The 20,264-nt window shown below is 44.4% G+C and overlaps 1 protein-coding gene across 1 annotated transcript in view; it reads left to right on the forward strand.

Annotated features, from left to right (window-relative positions):
* The window catches only part of LOC137912977 (dystonin-like), a 73,110-nt gene extending 53,868 nt beyond the window's left edge, over positions 1-19,242 (forward strand). The window contains exons 65-100 of the mRNA XM_068757107.1: positions 70-276; positions 354-473; positions 598-705; positions 793-1,011; positions 1,082-1,285; positions 1,472-1,703; positions 2,626-2,852; positions 2,944-3,066; positions 3,196-3,297; positions 3,932-4,033; positions 4,394-4,567; positions 4,799-4,954; positions 5,099-5,296; positions 5,715-5,843; positions 6,258-6,428; positions 7,269-7,424; positions 7,602-7,808; positions 8,075-8,194; positions 8,664-8,833; positions 8,955-9,114; positions 10,068-10,262; positions 10,345-10,473; positions 10,745-10,888; positions 11,059-11,247; positions 11,372-11,501; positions 11,647-11,810; positions 12,065-12,227; positions 12,307-12,461; positions 12,539-12,613; positions 12,790-12,807; positions 14,665-14,782; positions 15,361-15,474; positions 16,486-16,676; positions 16,900-17,010; positions 17,489-17,615; positions 18,212-19,242. Coding sequence (XP_068613208.1) covers positions 70-276; positions 354-473; positions 598-705; positions 793-1,011; positions 1,082-1,285; positions 1,472-1,703; positions 2,626-2,852; positions 2,944-3,066; positions 3,196-3,297; positions 3,932-4,033; positions 4,394-4,567; positions 4,799-4,954; positions 5,099-5,296; positions 5,715-5,843; positions 6,258-6,428; positions 7,269-7,424; positions 7,602-7,808; positions 8,075-8,194; positions 8,664-8,833; positions 8,955-9,114; positions 10,068-10,262; positions 10,345-10,473; positions 10,745-10,888; positions 11,059-11,247; positions 11,372-11,501; positions 11,647-11,810; positions 12,065-12,227; positions 12,307-12,461; positions 12,539-12,613; positions 12,790-12,807; positions 14,665-14,782; positions 15,361-15,474; positions 16,486-16,676; positions 16,900-17,010; positions 17,489-17,615; positions 18,212-18,468 — 5,565 coding nt within the window. The 3' untranslated portion in view covers positions 18,469-19,242. The remainder of the gene's footprint in view (positions 1-69; positions 277-353; positions 474-597; positions 706-792; positions 1,012-1,081; positions 1,286-1,471; positions 1,704-2,625; positions 2,853-2,943; positions 3,067-3,195; positions 3,298-3,931; positions 4,034-4,393; positions 4,568-4,798; positions 4,955-5,098; positions 5,297-5,714; positions 5,844-6,257; positions 6,429-7,268; positions 7,425-7,601; positions 7,809-8,074; positions 8,195-8,663; positions 8,834-8,954; positions 9,115-10,067; positions 10,263-10,344; positions 10,474-10,744; positions 10,889-11,058; positions 11,248-11,371; positions 11,502-11,646; positions 11,811-12,064; positions 12,228-12,306; positions 12,462-12,538; positions 12,614-12,789; positions 12,808-14,664; positions 14,783-15,360; positions 15,475-16,485; positions 16,677-16,899; positions 17,011-17,488; positions 17,616-18,211) is intronic.
* Positions 19,243-20,264: the final 1,022 nt, after the last annotated feature.

Here is a 20,264-nt window from a genome sequence, read left to right on the forward strand (position 1 = left end):
CACCGTGTCCACCAGTGAGCCGACTGTTCATCCTTAAATCGATTTTTGTATGTTGTGAACTCTTGCCAGGCTTTGCTGAAGGAGACCAAAGACCAAAGGCCTATGGTGGACAAGCTGAATGAGTTGAGCAGCTCTCTGCTAGATCTCATCCCCTGGCACACTCGCGAGGGTCTCGACAAGATGGTGACTGAGGATAATGAACGATACAGAGCCGTCTGCGCCGCCGTCACCCGGCATGTCGAACAGATCAACGCCGATATGCTCAAGTCACAGCAGGTCCGTCCGTCCCTCCGTCTGTCTGTCTGCAGGTCATTCATTTCCAGGTATTCACAAAAATGTCGGCTTGTTTGCAGTTTGAACAGGCAGCAGATAATGAACTCGCTTGGTTGACCGAAGCTGAGAGGAAGTTGCTGTCGATGGGCGCGATCAGGCTGGAACAGGATCAAACCGCAGCCCAGCTCCAAGCACAGAAGGTTGGCCTGTCTTGCTGTGTGTGTGTGTGTGTGTGTGTTTGTGTGTTTGTTGACAGACACAGAACGCCATTTAAACATCATGGTTTGTTTTGTCAAGTCCAAACTCACTCTACCGGTTCTCCAGATTTTCTCCATGGACATCATGAGACACAAAGATGCTGTGGATGACATCATCAAAAGAGGGAAAGTCCTCACGAAGAGCAAGAACCCAGAGGAGAAAGAAATCCTCAAGGTAGCAAAATATCTCATTGCAATTTAAAACAGGCGATTAATACAAATGCGCTCACAAAGCTAAATGAGCTTCTTGGTCTTCAATCAGGCCAGGACTCGGACTCTCTCGGAGAAGTACGGCAGCGTCAGCCAGCTGAACTCAGAGCGCTGTCTGCAGCTGGAGCGAGCCCAGTCCCTGGCCAGTCAGTTCTGGGAGACGTATGAGGAGATGTGGCCCTGGCTCCAGGAAACCTTGAGCACGTTCAGCCAGCTGCCTCCACCTTCCATCGAGTACGACGCTCTGAGGCAGCAGCAAGAGGAGCTCAGGGTAAGACACTTGTTCTGCTTAACACTTCCCGTTTAAGCGGTGAAAACTGAGCGCGTCTCATCCTCTCCAGCAAATGCGAGAGCTGATTGCTGAGCACAAGCCCCACATTGACAAGATGAATAAGACCGGCCCTCAGTTAGTGGAGCTCAGCCCAGTGGAGGGTGTTCCCATGAGAGAGAAGTACACGGCTTCAGACCGGCTTTACTCCAAGCTCAAGACCGATGTCAAGCAGAGGGCTGCGACTCTGGATGAGGCCATCTCCAAATCCACCCAGGTGAGGAGCAGCTCACCTTGCCTTTTAGGAAACGTTAGATTTCCTGTATCGTAATAAAGCACGGTAACTTCTTCCCCCTGGCAGTGTTGGTCTGTGGGCACAGGATTGTTTCTCGTTTTGCTTTAGATATTTTTGGCACATATAAAGTGCCACAAAGTGATTCCAACTTTCCACATTCTCCATCAGTTCCACGATAAAATTGACCCGATGCTTGAATCCCTGGATCGGATCGCCGAACGTCTCCGCCAGCCTCCGTCCATCTCGGTGGAGGTGGACAAGATCAAGGAGCAGATTACAGAAAACAAGGCTGTGTCTATGGATTTAGAGAAGCTGCAGCCGTCTTATGAGACACTGATGCAGCGTGGTGAGGAGATGATCGCACGGTCCGAAGGAGCGGATAAGGACGTATCTGCCAAAGGTATGATGTCTAAGTTAAATCCTGTATCCTTTATTTCCTATGTTAAAAATGAGTACAGTTAGATATTAATTCTACTAAAGACTCTTGGGAAAATCAAGGAGCCAGCTAGAAGTGCACTTAGAGAGCTCAAACCTCTAATCAGGAATAAAGACTTATTTTCTGCTACGACTACTACTGTGCTTTGGGCTTGACCTGTGAGGGGTCGCCACAGCAAATCAACCTTCTCCACTTCACCCTGTCCTTTGCATCGTCCATCCCCAACACCAGCCACTCTCATGTCCTCCCTCACTACGTCCATGTATCTTCTCCTGGGTTGACCTCTAGCCCTGTTCCCTGGCAGTTCCATTTTTCTGATTCAGTGTTTTATTGTTGTTCAGACTGCTCCCTCACTCTATTGACTGACTCGCTCACCCACTGCTGTTCTCAGTGGGGGGAGGGGTGTGGGGGGGTGGGCTCAACATGCAACCGAATCCACCTCATTCTGAGAACATGACAAAACAGTAGCTGTTCAGCCTGGTGATGTGTATTTGGTCCAGATTCTATCGGCCGGGCCATGTTTACACCCTTACATCAAGATCCATGACAATTGGTCCGGAAGGATTTCTGTAATTCTGCTAACGGCCGAGCAAAGTAACAAAGCAACAAATGGAAAACAATCCTCCTTGATGCCCTTGAACACTTCCCCTTTCAGAGCATTTTAAAATCCTTGGTTGAAGATCTTGGTTTGAGTTTTGGCAACGCTTTTGTCCAGGTGTGGTTTTAATGGGAATTTTTTCTTTTGTGAGGTGAAAGGGAACATCCGATCTGCAGACAGAGACTAAGCAGTTTCTCATTAAACCTGCAATGAGGGAGAGGAACACATGCTGTTATGTTTCTTTGTATTTTCATAATCATTGTTACTTGCCCCCCCCCCCCTTACAAGCTGTACAGGACAAACTGGACCAGATGGTGTTCCTCTGGAGCGACATCCAGGCCTTACTGGAGGAGCGGGAGGCGAAGCTGCTGGATGTGATGGACCTAGCCGACAAGTTCTGGTGCGACCACTGCGCTCTTCTCGCCACTATCAAGGACAGCCAGGACCTGCTGAGAGACCTGGAGGAGCCGGGAGTCGATCCTTCAGTCGTCAAACAGCAGCAGGAGTTTGTGGAGGTCAGGAAGAAGTTATTGAATAAGCCAGTGGACAATTAAGAGCGATGGTTCCTATTTGTTTTATAAGTTGCTCTTTTTTATTTTTTTACAGGGATTTAAGGAGGAGATTGATGGGCTGCAGGAAGAGCTGGATGTAGTTCAGAACCAGGGTGCAGAACTCATGACTGCCTGTGGAGAACCTGATAAACCGGTGATAAAGAAAAGTATCGACGAGGTAACCGATAGAAATCCAATTCACCTTTTCAGAGCTCTTTTTCCTCCCCTTGCTAATCCTCTTGCGTGTTTGCGTTGTTTTCTTTGCCGGCGAACGGCTTGCAGAGACGTAATTGTGTCCTTTTTCCAGGTGAACTCGGCGTGGGAATATCTCAATAAGACGTGGAGGGAGCGAGTCGAGAGACTGGAAGAAGCCATGCAGGCTGCTGTGCAGTTTCAGGATGGCCTTCAGGTATTTAATTGTAATCTGATCAAAGATCTAATCAACAATCTGAAATAATTAACGCATAATTAAATATTTTATTTCTTTATTATAATTCAATGCTTTTCAACTGCTGCACAGAAGTTGTTTTTTTCTCAAATCTTGAGATTGAGAAGTTCCTGTGACTTTCATTGGCGATTTAATTTGTCTTTATTATATTACAGCACGGCAGATTAAATTTGTTCTTTGAGGCAGATATGTGCTTTTGAAAGTCAGACAGTGTTCCAGAGAGTTTACAAGGCCTTCAGATGAAGCCACAGATTACAGCGGATAGTTATTGCACTTGACTGAAGTGATGCAGCTTTTTATGGGAGACCTGTTTGGTTTGAAGGAATAAACTCCAACCACAGTGCTATGCGTTATTTGGCTCACACTTTGAATCAGTATCGTCTTCTTAAAAAAGGAATAGCAGTTCGTGGCTGCTTTAATTTGACTTGCGAGTATTAGGTTTCAGTATTTATTTTTAGGGCTTGCTTTTTATTTTTTTTTACCATGTTGGCTTTCCTATTTTCCACCTAAACACAACACTCTATGTGAAACTGGACTCCCTGTGAACCAAGCTTTGATTTCTCTCTGTAACAATGGCGTCCCACCTTGTACTCAGGGTATGTTCGACTGGGTGGATATTCTAGAGAGCAAACTGGATTTAATGTCCCCTGTGGGTACAGACCTGGAAACTGTCAAGCAGCAGATTGGAGAGCTCAAGGTACAGTGTTGTATTTGCCTTTAAATATTATATATATATATATCAGCAGAATATTCTAGCATGGTTAAAAACAAATGGATTCTCTTCTATTCTGGAACGTTTTTTTTTCTAATTTTCTAAATGTACTTTGTTGCTTTTATTGCAGTATTTTCAAGCTCTTTCATCTACCACCTGTCTTTTTATTAAGTGGTTGATTCATATCCTGGTCATTCTTTCCTGTTTCATTCAGCTACAAAGGCTCTGAAGTAGTCAGCTTCATAAAGTAGCCACACAAAGACAAATCTAGTCGTTGTCTGTACAGACTTGTGCCTGTGCTGGCTGACTGGGTGTAACCCTGTGCTGCTCACTTGTGCCTTTCAGGAGTTTAAGGGAGAGGCTTATCAGCTGCAGATCGAGATGGAGCGCCTGAACCACCAGGCAGGCCTGCTTCTAAAGAAGGTGACGGAGGAGGCCGATCGTCTCGCCATCCAAGAGCCGTTGTCTGAACTCAAGATGCTCTGGGGCAGCCTTGATGAGAAGATCATCGGGCGACAGGTCAGACCAAGGAGACACGAAGAAATGGCTGAAATGTAATGATTATAAACACAGATGTCTGGATTATGTGTAAGAAGGGAAACATTCCCTCTATTTATAACGTATTCATGTATCTGTACAGCGCCTGATTGGTTAGACGACTGGCACAACAACGGAGCAGTTGTGTTGTATGCAGCTCAAGTGGTTTTCACTTGACACGATATCTAATGGGCTAATGTCTCACTAATCCAGCACAAACTGGAAAGAGGTCTTCTGGCACTGGGCCAGTTCCAGCATGCACTGGATGAGCTGCTGGCCTGGATGAACCACACCGAGGAGCTGCTCGGTGAGCAGAGGAAGGCTGGCGGAGACCCCAAAGCCGTGGAGATAGAGCTCGCCAAGCACCACGTACGATAAAAGTTTACATTTCACTCAAGCAGAGACACTACTTCTTAGATTTATTGTCCTTTATTTTAAATATCTAAATATACGGTGATCCAGAGCCGTCCATCCAACATCTCGCCACCTTTCCCCGCCGCTTTATGTCTTCAGGTGCTCCAAAACGACGTGCTGGCTCACAAGACTACCGTCGAGACAGTCAACACGGCTGGGAAGGATCTGGTGGAATCCAGCGCTGGAGAAGAAGCTTCCAGTCTGCAGGGCAAACTGGGCAACCTGAACCATCGGTGGAAAGCGATCCTGGAGAAGACGGCGCAGAGGAAGCAACAGTTAGAAAGCGCTCTGCTTCAGGTAGTAGAAAATGTTCAGGCTCAGGTTATTTTTTTATTTTTAAGTAAACTGTGATTGATTCTTATTCCTGGGGGAGAAAACAATGTTGGGGCAAAAATCAGAAATGACCCAAATCCCAAAGAGCCTCTATCAATAACAGATATTTAATGATGTGGAAGGTTAAAATGTCCCCGTTTGAGAGTGTTTTCAAATCTAAGCTTGTTTGTCATTTGAAATAACAACACCTAACTTTAGTAATCAAAGGCTTTATGTATGACCATTCCGGCTTCTTTAATTGATCCCACGGATAGATGGGCTTTGGTCATTAAAGGAATCCAAGGACTGAATAACGCAGACATCCTCTTGTGTGAGTCGTCGGTTGCCAACAATGGATCCGTCTGACACCTTTTGTCCTGACTCTGCTTGTTGTGTGTTGCAGGCCCAAGGTTTCCATGGTGACATAGAAGACATGCAGCAATGGCTGAAAGACACGGAGCGTCAGCTGTTGGCATCAAAGGCTGTGGGAGGCTTACCAGACACGGCCCGCGAGCAGCTTAGCGCCCATCTGGTATGTGTTTAACAATATGAAAGGCTGGATGCAGATGGCAGGCTTGGGAGTGACAGACTGGCTCTTCTCTTGTGTTTTATCTGAAGTGTGAAAATTCAATGACATGGCAAAATACACAACAGGCAGTGAGCAAAAGGTTCTTCAGACGGATTCGACCGTGTCAGATTATCATGAGTCCCAGAATGTTGTCTTACTTTGTCTTACTTAGCGGCAAGTATCCGCTTCATTAATCAGAAAAATGACAGAATGCTTTGAGCATGCTCAATTATACTCTCTCATTGATTTTGGGTTGGACAAATTCATTTAGAGATAGTGTCCCTTTGCTTGAGGTGCCGCGGGATCTTGCTTTCGCGCCGTAATTCATCCTGCTCGATGAAAGCGTAATTTCTCCCGCATGCCATTTGTGCCTCGCAGGAGTTGTGCTCTGCCTTTGAGGCGAAGGAGGAACTGTACGAGGAGCTGATGAACAAGGGTCACCAACTGCTCGCCGTGACACCCGAGGGTCCAGATAGCAACACGGAGCAGGATCTCGCCAATCTGAAGGACAAGTGGGACGCCGTCCACGGGAAGCTGACAGAGAAAAAGGTATGTTGGGTTAAAGGCTGCGAACGGAGGACCGACTCGTCTTTCAGCTTGACAGTTCGCAGCTTCGGGGTTCCCACTGAGCGGGCGATCTACACTTGAGCTATGGGGTTATAAGCCCTTAATCCCAGCGCTGATAATGAATGGTGTCAAGGCAGAGTGCTGGCAGGGAAACACAGGATGTGGTTACACTGCAGATCACAGCGCGCCGGTGGCGTGGAACAACGGCGCTCTTGTCTCACGAGCTGCAACTCACATAGGAGCCAAAGCAAAGCCTCATCCGTCACTCTGCTGTTCTGTGGGGGCTCTTTGGGACGAGCTTTGAATCACTGTTGTGGCCATTATAAGTAAACATGACTGCTCACTCCGGACAGGGCGCTCCTCATTCTGGCGGCTCGTTGCAATAGCTTTTTTTTTGTTGCTTTTTTTTTCGTTCACGTTGGTCCCGTTCCCAGAAGTCTGCGAAATGTTATAGCCGCACAAAACCGTAGCTGCTGGCCAAAACACTCCACAGCAACGTGACGCTGCTCTCCCTTGTAATGTCGTTAGCGTTTACGGTCATATGATGAGCCTGTGCCTGCAGCAGAATGGATGTTCTCAGCTGCGGTTGTTTCATTCATTCAATTAAAACCTCGTCAGCAGCAGCAGCGGCTTCTCCAGAGATCGTATATCTTCCTCTTTATAAATAGAAGTTCTGTTTTGGCACGACTGAAGACGAATTGTTTCCCCTCCCTTCCCTGTCTTCTGCACACGCAACCAAACCTTTTTCCTTTCAGAATTGTGTATTGTAGCACACATGGTGAAAATCCAACAGGATTGTTCCTAATTCTGTTGTTTCTGCAGGTCAAACTGGAGGAAGCCTTGACCCTTGCCACAGATTTCCACAACTCTCTGCAGGACTTCATCAACTGGCTAACCCAAGCAGAGCAGACGCTAAACATGGTTTCCCCCGCATCCCTCATCATGGACACCATCGTGTTTCAGATCGACGAGCATAAGGTGACGTCACTGAGGGTTAGCAACTTCTGAAGAGAACTGAAATGCTGATTAGAAATAAAGCACCAGATGCATTGCCTCTGGTGCCGAGTAAAAGGCCTGTCCTCCCTTTCGAAGTCACAACAACTCGCCTAAACCTGGTTCCTCTCTCTCTCTCTCTGCCGTGCTGGTGTTGGACAGATGTTTGTGACGGAGGTGAACTCCCACAGGGACCACATTATTGAACTGGACAAAACGGGAACCCATTTGAAATACTTCAGCCAGAAACAGGACGTGGTCCTGATCAAGAACCTGCTGCTCAGCGTGCAGGGCCGCTGGGAGAAGCTGGTGCAGCGGTCAGTTGAGCGAGGTCGTCTGCTGGACGACGCCAGGAAGAGGGCGAAACAGGTGCCGTTCTGGTTTCTAGTTTGCATCAGGTTTGAAAGACGCACTATTTCACTGCTGTTTGAACTTTTCATTAGTGGTGGAAAAACTCTGGAAATAGAAAATGAAACCTGATCCACGTTCATTCTGCAGTTTAGTATTTAAATACCAAACCTTATAGCATTTAACAAAACCCTGCAATGAATCAAGAACAATTACACCGTTTGTCACAATGCTTTACATTTTGTGTGTGTGTGTGTGTGTGTGTTTCTATCCTTGTGTATCATCAGTTTCATGAAACGTGGACTAAACTGATGGAGTGGTTGGACGACTCTGACAAGACTCTGGACTCGGAAGTGGAAATTGCTAATGAGCCAGACAAAATCAAGATGCAGCTGGCACAGCATAAGGTTACCGAGCATTGATTTATCATTCCCCAGAATAATGATCAAATCCCATCGGTAGAGGTGCATTCATTTAACTGAAACAGCATCTAGGCAGCGGTTACTGCTTCATTTTTAAGGTACAATGTATGCAAAGTGGAAGCAATCCAGCAGTGAAAGATATTCACAGGAATTACAGTATTGCTTGCTTTATACTACCAGCCCTCTCTTGTTGTTTCTGCAGTGTTATGTGGGGATGTTGTACTAATCCTATCATAATCCCAGAATGGACCAAATGTATTAGGGGTGACATTGCTTGAATACGTTTAATCTCTGAGCAGCAGCGGCTCTTGAGCTTTAACCCCCAATTTTTTTGTTCTCCCTTGACTGTGCTATTTATTACGAAACACGCGTACACACAGATTAGGATAAGATCTGACATGGCAGCAGTACGAAGAAGAAGATTTAAAAGGTTGTCAATGTTTCTCTTTCGCAGGAGTTCCAAAAGGCTCTGGGCAGCAAGCACTCTGTGTATGACACCACCACTCGGACCGGGCGGGCGCTGAAAGAAAAGACCTCCCTCCAGGACGATAATCAGAAGCTGAATGACATGCTGAGCGAACTGAGGGACAGATGGGACACTGTTTGTGGCAAGTCAGTTGAAAGGTAAAGAAACCCCCCCCCCGATTTGTTACTCTATTTTCCCCTTATGAAACACTAGTCAGCGTTTTCACCAGCCTTCTTGAGACATTTTCTTTCACTGCGGATGATCTGGGCTCCTCTGCAGACAAAACAAACTGGAGGAAGCCCTGCTGTTCTCGGGCCAGTTTACGGACGCTCTCCAGGCTCTCATTGACTGGCTGTACAGAGTGGAGCCTCAGCTGGCCGAGGACCAGCCTGTGCACGGCGACATCGACCTGGTTCTCAACCTGATAGACAACCACAAGGTATAAAACGACACTGAACGCCGGATTGTCCCACTTTGTTGACTTTGGTCTTTAAAACTGTCTGAAGTGTCGTAATGGATACCCGGCTTTAACAGTAAGTATAAAGGATCTCACTGCTGCATCAACACGAACTCTCCTTCCTTTATTCATTGGTTCATGTCACAATGGAAAACAAACCGCACTTGAGCCACACCTTATTTGGACTATTTATTCAATCAACAAAAGGACTGCAGAGTTTTGTGTCAAGTAAGGATGTCTGGAAAACCGATGCTCTCATGTTTGCGTATTCCCATTGTCATCATTAATAATAACTGCAGTGTGTCGGCAACAGCGTAATGTGAGCCGGCTGCACAGAATGCGTTTGTGATCCACAAAGATAAAATTCCGCTCTGCACTTTTTCCACTGAAGTTATAAGTGGTGTTTAATTTTAACACCAAACTCAATTTTCTTTACCCTCGCCGAAGAGGAGGCGAGGGTATTGCAATTGTTTGTTTGTTTGTCTGTTTGTCTGTCTGTTTGTCTGTCCGAGCGCATAACTCAAAAACTAGTAACCCAACCGACTTGAAATTTTTATTACACAAGCAAGGTTCTGTCCGTGGCTCGGTCCTCCCCGAGAATGGCGTTGATCCGGATCTGGGTCCAGATTCTAGAATTATTTTTACATCTGGAATTGTGCCTCTGCTGTAAACTGCCACTTTAAGAGGGAGGGACACGAATGGCATGATGGGAAAAAGAGTCCAGAAGGAGTCTTGTAATACGTTCCGGAGGAGCAAGCTAGAGCAGGTTTGGCCCCTCTGATCTGGAAGCCCTGTTTACTGTCTCACAAGATCCAATAGTCTATTGGAGGCGAGGGTCTGCAATCTCTGATTGTCGTTTGCTAGTTTTACATTTGAAACACTTTGCACATATCAGCCGGTCTTGCTTGTCATTTTCGATAACATGGTCCCCGCAGGTTTTCCAGAAGGAGCTGGGAAAGAGGACAGTGAGCGTCCAAGCTCTGAAACGTTCCGCCAGGGAGCTCATCGATAGCAGCCACGATGACTCCTACTGGGTCAAGGTCCAGATGCAGGAGCTGGGAACTCGCTGGGAGACAGTGTGCAACCTGTCGGTGTCCAAACAGGCCCGTCTGGAACAAGCTCTGTGTCAGGTATACTGCGGAGGCTCTGCTGCCGCTAGACAGGTGCTAAAGCCGCTTTGTGCGTCTGACTGATCTGTGTCGTCCGGCTCAGGCTGAGGAGTTCCACTCCAGCGTTCACATCCTGTTGGAATGGTTGGCTGAGGCCGAGCAAAGTCTGCGCTTTCACGGCAACCTCCCTGATGATGAGGCGGCTCTGCAGGAGCTTATCGGCCAACACAAGGTGAGCAGCGCAGATATTCATGTTTCGTTCTCTTGAGCACAACTCAACTCAAATTTACCGTTGCATTTTATATTTGGACAGCTTCTTGGCTGATTTCACAAATGAAAGCTTATTCTGCAACATTCCTGCAACTGGCTTCCTTCACTAGGATTTCGTCTTCTTGCTGTGGCTTTTGTCTCGCTCCAATATTGAGACAAATCTCATGAGCAATGATTAAATTTTTCACAGCTCCCTTTTACATCTAAACTCTTTACCATTTGCTGTTCTTAAGGAGTTCATGAAGAAGCAAGAGGACAAGCGAGTGGCTCTGAGTAAGGCAACTGGCATGGGGGAGGCTATTCTGACCATCTGCCATCCCGACTCCATCACAACCATCAAACACTGGAACACCATCATTAAGGCCCGGTTTGAGGAGGTCAGTTCACAGCAGCAGCTTTTCTTTCACATCCTTCAGCTCTGTCGGAGCCACATTTACCACGAAACGACAGTTTGGATGCTTCTAGCTACAAACATGAGGTTACCCTTCCGTGCACCTCAGCATGTCGCTCAATAATATGAGCGACGGGTGTGATATTGCTGTTATAGGTGCAAGCCTGGGCCAGGCAGCACCAGCAGAGGCTGGCTACGGCCCTCAGTGAGCTGTTAGCCACTCAGGAGCTGCTGGAGAACCTGCTGACGTGGCTGCAGTGGGCTGAGAGCAACCTCGACGACAAGGACAAGGAGTCATTGCCGCAGGAGGTCGAGGAGGTCAAAGGTCTCATAGCAGAACACCAGGTGAAGCGGAACTGGGGCTTTTTCTTTAGATTGTTGCTGTCACAGTTTCATTAATTGTTTAGAATAGCGCCGGCAGTGTGTTCAGTACTTGATTGTGTGTGTACTTATTGTTTTTCCCTTGCAGGCTTTCATGGAGGAAATGACCAGGAAGCAACCAGATGTTGACAAAATCACCAAGACACACAAAAGGAAGGCGGCCGTGGAGCCGCTGAACCAGTCGCACATCCCAGTGCTCGGCAAAGGAAGAACTGGAAGTATGTATCCCGCAAACATGACCCTGCGCCATCTGGCCGGTGTTGACTCACAGCAGGGTGAAGCGACCATTTCAGCACCTGGAATGATGTCATTGTTCTGTTCTTCCTGATTTAGACAGCGAAGGTTTTTGTCTTCCACTCACAGGAAAGCGTTCCCCCACTCAAACCTTGTACACGTCGGCGACGCAAGCTGCCATTGAAACCAAGAATCCCCGCGTTAATCTGCTGGTCACAAAGTGGCAGCATGTGTGGCTGCTGGCTTTGGACAGAAGGCGGAAACTCAATGATGCCATGGACAGACTGGAAGAGGTAACAAAACACAATCCTTTGTATTTATTTATTTATTTTACAAATGTGTGCTTTTCTTGTTGTTTGTTGATTAGAATCAGGACACTGGGCCTTCCTGTGATGTCGATAATTCACGATTATTGCATATTACATGCAATAATGGTGAACTGGAGACTCTAAATTACTTGTAAATGTGATCCTAAGTCTGAAAAGTTGCGCGATGTACGTCCCCGTGATGAATGAATGGGTTTTCATCTGATCCTTTTTTTTTTAAGTTGAAAGAATTTGCCAACTTTGATTTTGATGTGTGGCGCAAGCGCTACATGCGCTGGATGAACCATAAGAAGTCTCGTGTGATGGACTTCTTCCGCCGCATTGATAAAGATCAAGACGGGAAGGTGACCCGGCAGGAGTTTATAGAAGGCATTCTCTCCTCCAGTAAGAATTCGACACATAAACGCACAAACAAATGTGTACCGCCTGGAGAAACGCTTTTCTGATGCTGACTCTCCAATAGAATTCCCTACGAGTCGTCTGGAAATGAGCGCCGTGGCAGACATATTTGATCGAGATGGTGACGGCTACATTGACTACTATGAGTTCGTGGCAGCCCTTCATCCCAATAAGGAGGCCTACAAACCGTTAACAGATGCTGACAAAATTGAGGATGAGGTGACGTCTCAACAAGAATGACAACATCTGTGTTTCAGGAGTTGTCATATAATAATGAAGTAAACATTTTTTTGAAGGTTACACGACAAGTAGCGAAATGCAAATGTACAAAACGATTCCAAGTGGAGCAGATCGGTGCCAACAAATACCGGGTAAGGCGAGTTCAAGTATATTCCAGCAAATAACAGCATTGCTTGAATTAGAAAATGTTTTTTTTCATGGCACAATCCTGTAAAAGGTAAGAAATGAATGTAAAGAATATCAACAGAAGTTAATGTTTTCTAAACACTCTAACTTTCTATATTTTTATTCTTCTTTGTGTCACCAGTTCTACCTTGGAAACCAGGTACATATGAAAGTCGTCCCCTCGTTTTTGATCCTTCTGTCCTGTGCTTAGCAAGTCCTTTTCGTTTACTGTCATTTGTTTTCCAGTTAACACGCTCTGCCAGGATTCAGACTGAAACTCAGAAGTAGAACTAGGCCTCCTGATTTAATCCATGAGGAACACAGGCCTGAAATGTGTTTTAGCCCAGCAATTTCACAATATCTGCAAATGGTCGGAACACAAAACCGATTTACTAATGAGATGTTTTTCAATTTCATAGGATTTTTAGATTTGTTTGTTGTTGTTTTTTCTTTTGAAAGATAAAACTCGTATTAAATGTTAAACACATTTGCTTTTGAGTTTCAGAAAATACAATATTAAAGTGCCGGCACCATTTCAGCTCATGTTTTGATTGGTCCACGCGGGCATAGATTCTCATCGGCTGGCAGTTCGGAATATAATGCTTTCTGTGTGCTTGCGTTTCACGCTTCAGTATCATGGGAATGACTTATCGGTGCAACTGACCCTCTTCGTTAATTCGCTTTTAGAGTTGGACCATCTTGGGATCAAGATTTGATTTGACATTCTCAGTTATTTTTGTATTGAACAATTGCATGTTGTAGTTTAAAACACATTGCTATTCTCGGTTCATTTGTCACACATGCTTTCTGCAGCTTGCTGTATTAACAAGCGCAAAGGCACATTAGTGTTAAGCTATGAACTAGTTTGCATTGATGTATTGACACAACCAATGAATTGAAATCATTCTCTTGACAGTTTGGTCTGGTTCACTGCTTACATGAGTCCTTAATCGGCGATGAGACAATAGCAAACAGGGAAAATCTAAATCTTACCCCTCACCTACACGTTGCAGTTTTGGAAAGCTGTATTCTGGTAAATGGCTATTCTTCAAATGTGTCTTGTGATCATCGTCACCTTTAATGTATCCGGTCAATTAGAATCACCAGTGGCATTAATCATTGATAATCATACAGTGTAAAAAAAAGCAGCTGAATGGATACCATAAGATAACAGACACTTAATCTGAGGGCCATCAGTGTTTGGTCGTGTCTGCGTGTCGCCATGTTGGATTAGACAGCAGTGGTCTGACCCATCCCTCATGTGTCACTGGAGCCAGCTGCATTGGATCTGCATCAGTGTCAGTGCATCCTGAGTAGTTGTAGAAAGTGCAACAACGTGCTGGCTTGCAGGAGACTGCTGTCCATCCGCTTGATCATCATGTGAAATTGTTTTTTTGACAGAAAGCATGCGGCTGTGATTGTCCTGTGTTAATTTTTGTCTCTGTGTTAATACTCTTGGTCACATCCAACTGGCTGCGGCCGTCTTCAGTCACCCCATTGACCTTCAATCATTTGCCTCCATCACACCATGATGGACAATTTTTATTTGTGGTCTTTGAAAGTAAGGCAAATTATTATCCATTTCTGCCCCCTAGTGGTCTGATAATGTGCCTGCAGGTCTCGTGTGAACAAATGCAGTCACTTATCAATAACAAAATCATTCGTTCTCACCAGCCGACACTGATAGAAGAAAACCAGTTGGAATGACCTTCGGGTAGTTTGTGTCTTTAGAAGGGAAACCTGAAAAAGTGTATTTTTAGTCCTTTCTGTGTCAGTCTGTGCAACATTGAAAGGAATCAGTCCTGAAATGGAAACAACGCATCTTTGACGGCTTCTATATTATCTACATGAAAGATCCAATGCAACAGAAATTTTAGAAATTCACTGTATTGAATTTGAAGCTCCAAACCAGCCTGATTTCCAGTGTTGCACAGGTTGTAGCCCTTAGCGGGCGACTGCCTAGTCTCAGGTCGGTGCATTCACACATCCTCTGTCTATTTTCACTCCTCCGGCTCAGTTTGGAGACTCACAGCAGCTCCGTCTAGTCCGCATTCTGCGCAGCACTGTGATGGTGCGAGTGGGCGGAGGCTGGATGGCTCTGGATGAGTTTCTGGTAAAGAATGACCCCTGCAGAGGTGAGTCCCCACAAGAAGACACAGCGCAGGGTCGATTGTTACTGACACCTGAGCACGATCATTACTTTATCAGAGGTTGGACTGTTTTATAACCAGGAAATTACTTAGAGATCTCTCGAGTTCAGATTGATTTGATTGACTAATTAAATTATTTATGATTTTTTTTTTATGATATATTAGCAGATCCTGAATCAAAGGAGATGGTAGTATGTTCTTAATTCCAGATCCATAAATGGGGAAGTCACCACTCTGTCTCTTCTCCTTTATGTGTGATAATAGTAGTGATGTATTCTATTAAGAGTTGTTCTTTTTACGGTTTACTTTATTCCTGATATAATTCATTTATCTGGTTTAACCAAACTGTGGGAAACAATAAACAATATATGTCATGTGTTATGTGGGAATGAATAAGTTGAGGAACTATCCTAGTAAATACAATTTGTGACCAGCAAGCCGCCACCATGCGACACCATCCTGTGCCCACAGAGTGTCAGAGCCTTTAGGAGCTGATGTTTCTGCTGTTGTCTGGATGATGGATTTCCTGTTTTCCCTGCTGAACATGATATCATTTCTTCTAGTTCATCACCACGGGAGCAAAATGTTGCGCTCGGAATCAAACTCTTCAATTACTCAGTCTCCTATAGGTTGGCAAATATCTCACTTTTTCACCTCGCTCCATGAACCCTTCAGTGGTATGTGTGTCTGCACATCCGAGTGTGTGCTGCTTTGTGCTGACCCCCGGGTGTGTACTACTGTAGCGGTGTGTGTGTGTGTGAGTGCTCATTGTGAATGGCATCCTCACCGACCAGCTCCGCTCACAATCAACTGCCTCTCACCTGCAGCTGGTTTTCATGCATGCAGTTTGTGCAAGTTGTTATCATTATCTGCTTTGAGTTCTATATTTTCTTCTCTCGCAGCATGTAAGCGCAGCTCTGAACGCAGCTTTAAGGTTTCCTTAAATACCACAAGAGACGCATTTGGACGGATAACAGGATTCTGATATAAAACTGTCTGACATCGCCATTGAGGCGTGAAACACTCATGGCAGGATACAGGATCTATTTTGTCTTTAGCGTGTTTACTAGCCTGTCTTTGTGATTAACACAAATTGTGAAGGGTTTTTCTGATTTGCGCCGTGTTGCTGTGGGAGTGTTTAGGCACCTTTTGGTTCATTGGATCCTTTGTTTGGCAGTCCAAGCAAACCGATTGTGAAACTGTTGAGGTCATTACACGTAAACTGCATGATTTTTATGATTTCATTGTTTATTTGCGATTTGAATCCCAACTTGAAATTGTATTAATTTAAGATATTCGTTTTTTTAATGTATATATAAGACTGTTAGACTTTATTTCATAGGTCTGTTTCCCCTCATAATTTCCCCATAATAATTTCTTAAATAACTACTAATTGGTACTAATTAATGGTGAAACAGAGGAAATATTCGATTCGATTTATTTATTGTAATCTAAAGAATTTTAGTAGCTAAAATAAAATTTTCTCCACAGGAAAAGAACACAACTCAACCTTTGAGTTGTTCCATCCCACCTCTGATTAGTACCGAGTCACAGTTATTTTTTGGAAATTATTATGGATTTCATGTGAAAATGAAAACTTGGCTCACATCTTCATCACCATAAAAGTACTGTTAAAAATACTCAGTAGCTTTTATGCAGTCTGGTTCATTTGGAGTGTCATTTCTCAGCTAAAGGCAGGACCAACATTGAGCTGCGAGAGAAGTTCATCCTCCCAGAGGGAACCACTCAGGTAATGGCGAGCTTCCGCTACAGAGGCCGAAGGTCTCGGCCATCATCCAGAGGAGCGTCTCCAAACAGATCCGTCTCCAGTCAGAGCTGTCCTGTTCCACCAATACCAGTAGCAACCAGTACAGTCAAGGTGAGGAGCGCCACTCTGCTGGGAGAGTCCGTTTTCCTTCCAGCTGTCCGTCATTCCCCTCCGTGATTTCCCTCCCGTTTGTCCTGCTCAGTTCATTTATTTTACATCATTTGATCACATTCTTGTTTTGCCTTTTCGCTCTCTCTCTTACATCTAGTGATTCTTTTAGTTTTTGATTTGTGAATCCATATCTCTGTTTTATTGATTTACCATTATTCCCCAGACTCCCCTACACATTACCCGCAATTATGATAAGCCCTGGCTTACAAACATCAAACCCTGCCCTCCTCTTAAATCATCGGACTCCTTCGGGAGCCCGGGTTCATCCTCAGAGGTACAGCACATGATCTGATGTGGAACATTTATGACCCAACTGAAAGCTACTGTACATTGTATGCCTTTATATTTATATGTTAATATAATATGTAAAGTCCATTTATCTACATATTATATACTTCATTTTATATTCTGCACTGAAAAAAGCAATACAAATTTATTAGATGTGTGAGAATTCAGTTGGGTTTAAACTTCTCTGATTTAATGGGTTGAAAATGTTGTTCTTTTCTGACAATACAACATATAATGCTGTCAATGCATGCAATGCAACATTAAATGTTACCTATGCATGTATGATCGTGTGTATGTGTGAGCAATTAAAGGTTGACATGCTTCAAATACTAACTGCTTCTAAAATAAATTCCAGAATTCTCATGAAACTAAGCTTTCTATGCTAAAATGTTTAATTATTTAACATTTATTGTGCAGCTAAATACCACTGATTACAAATGAAAGCTATGTTCTGTCTTTTGCAGGGAACACCGGTTCAAGGCAGCAAGTTACGTCTCCCTGGGTACTTGTCAGGAAAAGGATTTCAGTCTGGTGAAGAGGGAACATTGATCAGCGCTGCCGTACTGAAAGCACGGACACAGATGATAGGCGGTCAGTCGAGATTCAATTCAGAAACATCCTTCTTTTATTTTGAAAGCGGCTTTTCTCCCAAGCAAAATCCTTCGGTTTCTGAATTTAGTCACTATTGAAGAATAAACTTTCCTTTCACACCCTTGAATAAAAGAACATGCTAACAAAAGGGGTCATAGGATTACATGTATGCAGAAGATGTCGGGCAAATGTATTAACACAAATATTAAAATAGAACTAATTAGCTTAATTAAAACATAAAATATAAAACTTGTCTTTCCAGAATATCGTTTATCAAATAAATTCTTACATCCTAAGCCAGAATCACGTGAAATTACTATTTGATGATTAGCATATGATTCAAACTATTTTATTTAACTATTAATTTATAATCCGTGTTTTTAGAGTGGATCAATTTGTTAATACTTATTTTTCAGTATTTATTTGGATGTAATAAATGCAAGTTACTATGAATTCTATGTTTGCTTCCAGCAATTTAATCCAACAGTGACAAAAAACACACCATCTGTCGTGCTCAGTCCTAAAGGTTGAATAATTACTGTTTTATTATTTTATATTATTATCCTTGATCCTTGATTTGATTTGATCTTCTCCAGAGTCAAGAAAAAATTCCAGCAGACCTGGAAGCAAAGCAGGAAGCAGAGGGAGCAGTCGCAGAGGAAGCGACGCCTCCGACTTCGACATCTCTGACATCCAGTCTGTGTGCTCGGACGCATCTGAGACGGTCGGCGACTCGGCCCGAGCGACGGCGCGTTCTGCGTCCCGGCAACATGGAGGCAAACCCACAAAGATCCCCACTCCTCAGAGAAGAACCACTCCCACTAGCAAACTGGCAAAGGGATCCAAGCGATAGTCAACTGTCTGCCTTGGAGCATAGAACCCGGGATCTAGTTGAACCCTTAGCGTGACGGACACTGGAGACCTCTAACTTAAGACTGCAAATGTGTTGTGCTATTTAAACCCTTGCGAAGATGTAAAATATTCTGTTGAGAGGCAATATGGTTTAAAATGATGTAAGAATTGAATGTTAGTGGCCTTGTGTGTTTGTTTCAATGTATTTATTTTTTTGTGAAAAATGTCAGATTGTTTTTATTATTATTTTATGAATTGAGAACCTGTTTGAGGAACGCTAGAGATCCTGGGTCTAGCGAACCTTTCTAAACACACTAATGAAGGGCATCGTGCAGGATGGCGCTCTCAAAATCGCTAAATGAACTTTACCGTATGTTTTGCTGATGTTTTGAGTTTGGTGTTGCATTATGGTACCTTGTTAGGCACACCGATAATATTTAAGTGCTATGATATACTGCCAACATGCATTTAAAGGGCAATGCAATATACTACAATGAACCCCAGTAAGCACTGCAGCAACCTTTTAAGGATAGTAGCGGAAACCTTGTAACCATGATGCTTTGGAGTCCCGTTTGATTGTGAGCAGCTACAGTCCATATGCTCTGTTGGACCACTTCACAGCAGCGCACCCACTGACCTTCAGGAGGTGCCACTCGTGTCGTCGTCTTTTTTTTTTTTTTGTGCATCTATGTCAACGTTTGGTTCATTTCGGTGGAGCTGAAATTGTTACTGTAACATTACTTTGTAATAAATCTGCTTGCAGAAAACGACCAGAGAAGGGTGTGAAGGCTGGATTGTCATGATGGCTGAATGGCAGAGTCGGTCTCTATTGGCTGTGTTCCTGGGATGTATTTGTTACACATGCTCAGAGTCACATGAGCACGCCACCGGCACTGAAACCCAGACACAATATTGAATAGTCCTTTCTTCCAGGTTCATTTTAGCTACTTCCATCAGCATTCAGGCACCTGACAGAAGACATGGCTTCATTTCAATCGTAGCACACATAGCGTGTTAATGTTTCCATGATGGCATCGCTTCACTTCCTGACCTTGGACACCTAACCTTTGAACTCATGGGCTTCACGTGGATGGAAAAAATATTTTCCATACGGACCCATTCAAAGAGGTAATTTACCTTTCATAGAACAGTTGACATTGAAGCTACTTTCTAATCTTATGTGTGAATCCATACATTGAACCAGCCATCTACTGCACGCGTGTGTCTTACCTTGGTCTTTTCCCACGGTCTCCTTGCAGCCCAGTGGATCCAGTCAGCGAAGGTGGGATCAGCTCTGAGTGGAATGTTTGCAGAGCATCTTGAGCTGGGCTGTGACATACCACATGTTCCCCTCAGAGACTCAGCAAATGATAAAACACTGTCTTTGAAGGAAGATACAATAAAACTTGTATGACTGCCTTTTTAAAAAACTTAAACTTAACTTAAATTTACAAAAGAAAAAGTCCGCAAGGGATTTTTGTTGTAACCAGCTCAATAAGAAACGCTTACAGAGCAGCGCCTGAGACAGGTGATCATTAATCAACACAGTGATGCTGTCATTTTAAACGCTTTCAGCATCATACAGGCCCTGGTGTGTTTCAACTACATTTTCTTCATGTGATGATTTGGCCGACTGGACTTGTTATGTAGGTGTAACTGTCCCATGAGAAGAGGCCGATCCCCTGGGGAGCCAACGGTGGCGTGGAGATCAAGGGCCAGGCTCCTCTGAGCTTCCAGTCTGAATAGTCCCGTTCAGCTCGAGCCCTGGGACAGCACTTTAGAGGAGGGGGGAGGGAT

This window comes from Brachionichthys hirsutus, unplaced genomic scaffold (genome assembly GCF_040956055.1).
Source record: "Brachionichthys hirsutus isolate HB-005 unplaced genomic scaffold, CSIRO-AGI_Bhir_v1 contig_796, whole genome shotgun sequence".
Taxonomy (NCBI): Eukaryota; Metazoa; Chordata; class Actinopteri; order Lophiiformes; family Brachionichthyidae; genus Brachionichthys; species Brachionichthys hirsutus.